This window comes from Monopterus albus, unplaced genomic scaffold, assembly GCF_001952655.1.
Source record: "Monopterus albus unplaced genomic scaffold, M_albus_1.0 scaffold150.1, whole genome shotgun sequence".
In the NCBI taxonomy this organism is placed as follows: domain Eukaryota; kingdom Metazoa; phylum Chordata; class Actinopteri; order Synbranchiformes; family Synbranchidae; genus Monopterus; species Monopterus albus.
Genome location: NW_018128030.1, coordinates 1299810 through 1309132, shown reverse-complemented (window position 1 = coordinate 1309132; position 9323 = coordinate 1299810). Strand labels below are relative to the sequence as shown.

General features: G+C 41.0%; 1 protein-coding gene across 1 annotated transcript; it reads left to right on the top strand.

Annotated features, from left to right (window-relative positions):
• Nucleotides 1–4539: 4539 nt before the first annotated feature.
• fam181b (family with sequence similarity 181 member B) lies at nt 4540–6328 on the top strand. The gene has a single exon (XM_020614787.1). It carries the CDS (start codon nt 4660–4662, stop codon nt 5620–5622), a length of 963 nt encoding a protein of 320 aa, XP_020470443.1. The 5' UTR covers nt 4540–4659; the 3' UTR covers nt 5623–6328.
• The last annotated feature ends 2995 nt before the right edge of the window (nt 6329–9323 follow it).

Genomic DNA, 9323 nt, shown 5'->3' with positions numbered 1-9323 from the left:
TTGGTGGCAGCAGTCACACTGCTGACCTTGTGTGGATGTGGCTGCATCCCCTGCATTAGACATCTCTGTCTCAAGTGCATTACCACTGCCATTGACCGTAGGTATCCAGAGCCGACTGCCTACGAATTAGTATAAGCTCTGGCCCCTTGGGAATCCTATCCCCTGATCTCCCTCACTGAGCCCGGTGAGAGAGAGACTGAAGAGCTCCATGGACCAGAGTGAAGACCGTGGATCCTACATAAAATGGTTAAAGGTTAATACATACTGATATATTCTTGCGTACACGTAGGGGGTGTGAACTCATAGTTTGTTAATTATCAAAAATCAATTACCAAAAATCAATTAAGTTTGGTAAGTGTTAATGGTAATTGATAATGGTAACTTAAATTCTCATTGTTGAGTGGGGGAGTGCCATGATTGCAATAGGATGCAAGGGAATCTTTGTTTTCTTCTGTGTATTAGTTACCCCCTAATGTTATGATTAACCAATGAAAGCTTGCTACACATGATGTTTATGCATTTCTACAATTCTGTCTGCTCAAATGCTCTTAGTTGCGTTGAATCAGCTTACACATAGGGCATACATATAGATGTCACTGCAATAAAAAACCTGCTTACGCTGTAACCCTTTTTGTGTTTTTAGTTCATTTTTCCCTAAAGTACTCAGCTCTGTAGTTTACCCTTGAGGGAGTGGTTTTGGAGGGGGCCTCTCACCTCTCAAAACGCCAGGTAGCTTCGTCTGGAGAAAATGGGACATTGATTTAGGTTGACACGATTTTGGTCGTATCAAAAGGGGGATTGTTAGGTATTTTTAGTCAGATAGACATTGGTTAGACACTTCATGTATTAGAAGTGTTTATTGTAAACAGGATGTCTAGCTCAGGCTGTTAAATGCTTAGTCATTCCCATGGGGTACTCCAGGTTGTTTATGTTCAAGGATAACTAGATAGAAAGTTGATTACTGTTAGGAGACAGAATGTTTATTATTATTATTATTATTATTATTATGTGTTTAATCATAATCGTAATCATAATATTTTCTTATGCTTAATGTCATGACATGTCACTCTGTGTAGTATGGGGCTAGCCCAACCGAGGGGATATAATGTATAGGCCTGGTGGGTTCAGGGTCTTTCATCTTACATCTGCCTGTGAGCAGGTTGGAGGTGCAAGATACCTGAGCGTGTAATGTTAATTTTACCTGTGATCCTTTGAATAAATCAGCACTGTTGTCTCAGGACAAATGTTGGACACCAGATACAAACACAATCTTGCCACTGCACTGAGTATGATATTACACTTGATTTGTTGTTGCTCAAAGCAGAACAGTGCCTTTTTAAGTTTTCTATTTATGTCTTAGACTGTACTTTTTTTATACGCTATCATTCAAAGAGAGACTGATTAAAAAGCTACAAATGATAATATCATATAATCTTCGTTTAAATCATGCACTAATCTACAGCTGTTCTGTCAAGTGGGCTCTGTCATGTTTTAGAAAGGCTGAGTTGCTTCCATTTAGCATGAACAATTGCTTGTGCTTGAGATTTAATAAAAACCCAATCGGAGGAGGCCAATAAAGTGAGTGGTGGGAGATTATTGCAGCTACACCTGCTGACCTCACCCCTGTGGACCAACCTGTGGGATTCCCCTTTAGCACGCATTCATTCACTGGCTGCCTTTAAAGCTCTAAATTGCGGCACCAGGACAGCCCATGGACCCTGGATTTCCCCCCCTGCTAATAAAATTATTAATACAACTCCTGGTGTGCTGGAGAGGTTGAGAAAGGCTGATGGAAGGTTAAGGGTGAGGTGATGAGTGGATGCTGGAATTGGCAGGGGCCAAAAAACCTTTTTTAGGTCACCTTGAAGTCACATGGGCTTTTTTTTATCCTTTCTTTTTATTATTTGAAGTGTTAGAAAAAAAAACATGAATGTCATGGAAATACTAAAACAATGAAAACACGTCTTCATGCTTTGTTATTTCTTTTTAACTATTCTGGCCAGTTCTTTTTTTACTCAGCCTCTTCTAAAGCAGACATTTCTGACATGGCATGACTTTGTGAAGCAGATGAGGAACATGTCCTGCAGTGGTATGTGGGTTGATTTTCTACCAGGAGACACAAAGCCTGACTTCTCAACATTTTGTCAGAGGCTTGACTGAATTTCAGTCACCCCTGTAGAAAGAAGCATAGCTAAACATGGGGGAGGACAGGGTCTCCGCCACTAACTGCCCTCCTTAAACTTTTCTCAGGACTGTGAGAGGTCATTAATTTTGCCAGGCTTTTCTATGTCTGTGACACTGGCCATCAATCAAAGGTGTTATTAGTATTCGCTCAACCCTAAACTCTGAGTATGTCCCTGCTCAGACAGGGACCACACACTAGTAGGAAGAGATTAAGCCTGTGTGTGTGACATCACTTTGCACTGGGTGCTGCTGAATAAGTAAATTCTCAGGGACAGAGGGCGTGGTGGTAATGTTCAACACTATCATCACAATATGGAGCTGTGGACTTACTGTAACTTGCTGGTTGTGGAAAATAGACAGTGGATTAGTCCTTATTTGAACCTTTGTGATTTAGTCTAAAATAAACAACTAATCTATTACAGAGATATAAGCAATTGCAGTCGATCTTGCACTTTAAATCTTCAGAGTTGAAACAAATAACCTCCTCAGTTGTGTTCTCAGTTTATCTATTTTTTTCCAAGCGGTGCTGCCACAGCCCAACCCCTTCTCTCCCTCCCAGCCTTTATGCAGCAATAGAAACTTGTTTCCGGGATCTGTGCGTCAGTCTCTGTAATGTGAATGACCCACCAGCACAAAAGCCAAAGCCTCTTGACTAGAAAAAAAGGGGGGATACGGCTGCTATGACTGTGATGATGTCACTCTGCCAAAATTGTGCTGCTAACTAAGAGAGGGTGCCAGGATCTGTTTGGGCAGGCGTTAAACAGTCCTTTCCCCTCCACTGAATCCATAAGATGTTGTAATATTCCTCTTAGATTTGAGTTATTCTGGATTTCTTTTTAGTCATAAACTTGTGTTGGACCTCAGATAATTAGATCAGTGTTATCAGTTTCACTGTCTCTTTTCACCCCAGGAATTAACATAAGAAAGACTCTTTAACGGCCTCACTCCCTCGATGCTCTTTAAAAATAAAACCCACCAACAAATGAGTCACTGCCTCTCCTCAACATACACGTTTGTAAGAGAAGTGATCTTCTTTATTATTCTGCAATAGGGTGTCCTAAAAAAAACTTAATGTTAAATGAAACTTTGTGTTCAGAGCATGGGGCAGATGGAAACGGATGCATTCTTTGGTGAGTAAATAACAATAAGTTACACAATTCACAAGTCACTCAGAATTTACTAGAAATGCGGTTGAAATTCCACTTAAACTGGGATAAAAGCTCACAACACAACAGTCTGGGTCTTGGACACATCGTCCATTGTATTCAGTGCTGGCTAAGAAACCTCCTGTAAATACGTTATTGTTTACAGCTGAGGTTTCATACCCAGGATTTCTTAAGGTCAACATTTCTTCTGGCACACTGAGCCTGAACTGCACTTTATTCTCCTTTAATTTAACAGCTCCGGCAGCTTTTCTAGTTAAATCGACTGTTCATTATTGAGACCCATTTTACGAAGGGGCTGTGAGGTGCAATTTAATGAATCTCTGGCACAAAGCTCCCTTTCACTGCTGGGCGAAGAATAGAGGCTATTTAGACCCTGTAGGGCTTTATGTCAAAGCCAGCCCATAATAGTTGTCAGGCCAGGGCAGAAATTCCCACTGGCCTGGGAATGCACTAGAAATCAACTTTTGCCATGAGCAGATTAAGACACAAGCAAGCAGTTGGGAAGATTCTCCCAAATAGTGGCATCTGTTTGGGCACAGAGATTTTCCCACAGAAAAGGAGGCTTGCTCGTTACTGTAAAGCCTTGGTTTGATAGCTGGGTTTGTTCGATGGCCGACTAAATGAGCAGTATCTAGATTAGAAGTTAACTTCTACTTCGTTATTCCAGACTGGAGACACATCTGCATAGGCAAGATAATGGAATAATAGTTGAAATTGTTTGGAAAAGCAAGAAAGGAATCGCATCAAAAATGGTGCTGATTAGTTATTGGTGGGATATTTAAAGATTGTTTTTATTTGGGGGTTGAATATTGTTTGTTGGTAATTTTCTCTTAAGTTTAATAGAAATTTAGTTTAACAATTCTGTCAGGAAAAATGCTCCAGGGATTTGAAAGGCTTTTCTTCTCACGGTTACAGTAATATCCTCCCGTTTCATGAAAGTCTTTCTGGTTCAGGGCACACACAAACAGTTAAACTGGAGGAGCAGAGTTCTGACAGAGGCTATTGTCTCCAACTCAGCAGGGAATTTCAGACAAATCCCTCTTAGATGCAGGTGGTTGGGCACAAGCAAAGAGTTAAGTCCTGCGGTCCCGTTGCCCCTCCTCTTTGATGTTCTGACATCATTAGTCCAGCCCCCTGAAAGATCTGCTTGCTTTCCTCAGAGCCCCTCATGCCAGAATGTTAACAGGAACTTTATGAGCAGCATCAGGACCAAGTTTTTGTCAGAGGAAAAAAGTCATGCTCTGAAGAAACTTTTGGTTCAGGGATCACAGCGGATGCCACAGGTGTAGCCGCTGGGCTCAACAGAGTGATGGCTGTTCAGACTGCAATCATGAACCCTCAGTTCATGAATTTCTGCTTCCCTGGTTCTGTGATGGAGTACGATGTGGAGAAAAGTCTGGATGTGAGTCTCCTGGGAGAGGCAGAAAACGATGAGGACTACAAAGAGACCACTAAGGACTTGCTGAGCTTCATCGACTCGGCCTCAAGCAATATCAAGCTGGCTCTGGACAAGCCAGTGAAATCCAAAAGGAAAGTCAACCACCGGAAGTATCTACAGAAGCAGATCAAAAGGTGCACGGGCATTATAACACCAGGAAATGTAGAAGAAGTCCCTGTTAAAAGACAGGGTTCCCCTCTGGCTCAGTCCAGCCCTTTACAGAGCAAAACTCTACCCAAGCGCGATGGGGTCCAGGCCAACTTACAGAGCAAGAGCTTGGCAGCCCTTTTCAGTCCCGTGAAGGATATAAGGGGTGAAAAAGCTAAGAAGCCACCTCTGAGGCATCGCAATCTGCCCCCCTCTTTCTTCACTGAGCCTGCCAACTGCTCCAAAGTCAGCTCTACATCTGGGATGACACTGAAGGATTTGGAACGTGGTAATCCTGAGGCTATAGAGTTCTTTGAGCTCCTGGGGCCTGATTACAGTAACATGGTCAGTGATCAGGACCCTTATCAAAGCATGCCTCTCCGAGGGCAGCCAGACATGGGAGGCCCGGATCCTACTTCCTATGATGCCCACCATTTAGTTGGTGGTCTCCTCTACTCAGAGCCCTGGACTAACTGCTCTGGAGCCTCTAAGAAACTAGGGGACAGCCTGCGTACAGGCCCGGCTCAGCCTCCCCTCTACTGTCATTCTGAGGCTGCTACTGGGCCCCTAGAGGACAATACACTGTGCACTTTGGCCTTCCCAAACTTCTTCACAGACTGCTCCATACCTCAGGTCACTTATGATTTAAGTGGTAGTTACAACAGAGCTAATTATTCCTCTCTATGAGAAACTGAGAATTCCATGTTTAGACTGAACTGCTGTGTTTAACTGTAGCCTAAGATATTTTATATTACTGTGTCATATTTGTTCCGGAAGTAATGTTGCATCTGGATTGTTTTGTATCATCCTTGCTCAACAGGACTGTGGGTCATGACTCCCCCCCCCGCCAGAAGCCTACTTCTGATTTTGAGCATGCTTCAGTTTTGTCACCAGAGGGAGGCTGTTCATCAGAATGAAGCTTATTATTTTGGAAATGTGTTAGTGAGACATTTCATTACATTTTTGTATTTTGCAAAAACAAGCTGTGGAAGTAGTTGTTGCTTTAGTTCACTAAATTATAGAACTATATTATAGAAATTATAGAACTATTTGTCACATGTGACAACACATACTGCAGCAATCTATCAATGAGGCAGTTTTTCAGTCCTGTTAGTTACAGTTCTATGCAGAGGAATAGCAGAGGGAAGTCATTTTTGCTGAAATCATGATTGCAACAATGTGCAATGCTATGTTTGTTTTACAGCACAGAAGTATTCAGCTGGCAGATTTGCCATTTGTATCCAGTTTTGGAAAAGCCTTTAATGTATCTAGATATTGTAAGAAGACAAAATAAAGCTGGTCTTTATTACTGTGACAACAGTAAATGGTCTTATACTTGTACAGCGCCTTTCTATGCTTTTACAGCACATTCAAAGCGCTTTCACATTATTCGGCCATTCACCCATTCGCACTCCCAAACCGGTGACATCACCGGGAGCAACTGGGGGTTCAGTGTCTTGCTCAAGGACACCTCGACATGTTGACTGGACAAGCCGGGAATCGAACCGCTAATCCTCCGGTTAGGAAATGACCCGCTCTACCTCCTGAGCCACAGCCGCCCCCAAACAGTGTCTATATTCATTGTGGATGGTGAAGTTTGATGATAAGAATACACGAGGGTACGGCGCAAAAGCACAATATGGAAGAATGTGTATATTTCTAAAATACATTTATACTGTCTTGTCTTGTTGAGCTCTGTCATGTACTTCACATTAAATCTGGTGTATTACATCATACAGATGTTTCTAAATGTTATGTATATAAATTTTACTCAAGTATTTATACGCATATAAGTTGGTTAGAGTGTTAATACAGTGCTGACTCAGTAAACTGAAATTTATCTCATTTGTCGAGATGTTAGACAAGATTAAAAAAAATACTATTCAAAAATAATCCTATAGCAAAAAGTCATGTGTATGCGTTTTGATCAAAGTAATAAGTTAAACAATGATTTTATCTGTGCACAGTGGAGAAAGATCTCAGTGCTATTGCAATGGGAATTTTATATTCGCATCCTTTGTAGTGTATTGGCTGTTGCTATTCTATGCAGTTATTTGTGTGCTTGTGACACTAGACAGTTTACTGTGTCAGCATGTTGTAGAGATAAACCTGCCTTTGTGTGAATGCTGAACCAGATAACTTGTATCCTGTTTTGTATCTACTGGAGCATCTGTTTCCTGCATTTGTATGTGTGTGTATAAGAAGAGCTATAGCCCTCCGTTCTGAGAGCCTCTATCTTCAGACCGTTACTGTTAGCACTCTGTACGGAGGCTGCCCCTTCCCTGCACGGAATAAATGCGCAACAACATTCAGATTTGGTATCAAGACTTTGTTCTACACTCACCAAGCTTTAATAAGATCACTTTTGCCACAGCAGTAACACCCTAGGGGGGTACATTTTGATCAAACTAAGAAGTTAAACAATGATTTTATCTGTGCACAGTGGAGAAAGATCTCAGTGCTATATGGTTAATTTTACATTTCTGGCTGGTAAACACCCTGTGCTACATAAACACCTCAAAGTGTTGTGAGATTTAAAATAAAAAAATAAAGCATTCATATAAATGTTAAACCTTTTAACATCATTACCCTTAATTTACTTTCAGCTGTTTTAAAATAACATGATCTTATTTACACTATGAGCAAGGATGGAGGAAGTGTGACATCAATTTAAATAAAGTCACACTTCTGGCTCCCAACCAACTGGTTCATTTGGTGGCTTTGGGTATTGTGCTGTCAGTCACTGAGGATTAATTTATTTCTGTAGTTTTTAAGTTAAGTTGACAGGGCATTTAAGCTTTATACTTGTTATAGTATTGCATTGTCACAGGAGGCCTCCTCCTGGGGATTTGAATACTACTACCCTGATAATAGTATACATTGTTACCTCCCTCTAGTGGTAAGAAGAGGTTTGTTCATTTAGTTTCTGTCATGGCAGCAAACCTCATCATGATGCAGAAATTCTGGCTCATGTATCAATCAAAAGTCTGCATTTCGTTGTCTTCAGCAATGCTATAGCAATTATCAGGTTGCTTCCACAATTTACTGGCCCGTATCAAGCAGAGGACCACTACCACGTCCATCAGTGGCTCCTGACAGACGTATAGACTCAGCAGCCACTTTATTAGATAGATACAATAGTCTGCAATTCAATGCAACACTTCCACCTTAACATCTGTGTTTATGAAGCTCAAAGTGTTTGTCTAAATTAAGTCATATGTTTATTATTGAGGTCATAGTTAGAGGTGGTGCTGTACTAAACTACATTATATTCAGAAGTGTCTATATTTTTGTCTTCCCCAGCTACATACATTGGAGGTTCTGAATATCAGGGACACCTCTGCCAGCACAGTAGATGGCAGTAATGTTCCACTGAAAAACCAGTGCCCACCCTTTCCATCCAGACAGAAAAGGCCCTTGTGCCTGATATATATTATATATGAAATTGTACCCTTGTGTGGTATGAAGTAAGAACTGAGTCATTCTTTTTATGTCATTCCATAAACTGAGTCTGTCCTGATTTTGTTACGTTGGGGTGGTAATGAATGGTTGTAAAATATCATTTTTAATCTCTCAGTCCTTTTTTAGTATGGTAAATGTATTATATGATGGTATATAGATTCATTGTAGTTCATGCTTTGGTTTGAAGCTAATATGACAACCTTTGTTTTCTTACCTCCTTCCAGCTGTTTTGTTTGCAGCTTGGTCAACATTGTCCTCCGTCATACACAGGACAAAACTATATCTGGCAACCTGCAGTAAAGCAAACTATAGACACAGAAAGCAAATGGATTTTCTGTCCTTGTGTTTACACCAGCTGATACATTTAGATTAGGCCCTGCTGATGAAGCCACAACTGTATCCTGCTTTGATTTACGGCGCACTGCAGACGCACTGTTTGTCAAAGCGATTAACAAGATCTGTGCTGGTGCAGACCTGAATAACTAGAGCCAGATATCTAGGTAAACTGGATAATATACAGCAGCTCTTTGTCTGGCATGATATGTGATGTCCTATGATGCAAAAAATGTGTACATGCAGATGATATGTTATTATATATGCACAGACAAATACCAAATGCAAACATGGTAGTGTGGTTAAAAAATATAGCCAGTGCTGAAATAAACTTCACTGCAGAAAGGTAATACATTTAGAGTTGTTTCCCTCTATGTGCTACTTTGGAAATTGAGTACCTATCCACAATTGCCCTCTGACTGACCTTTCACAGCTAGTGCTCATCTCTGGTTAACACCACCGCGGTGGACGCACAGTGCCAGATGATATTCACAAGCCTTTATAGCTTCTCAGTGACATGCAACTTTACTCTCTGAACTCAAGTTAAAAATAATTTTTAGTTGTTTGTGTAATGGAGGGCAAATAAATGCTGT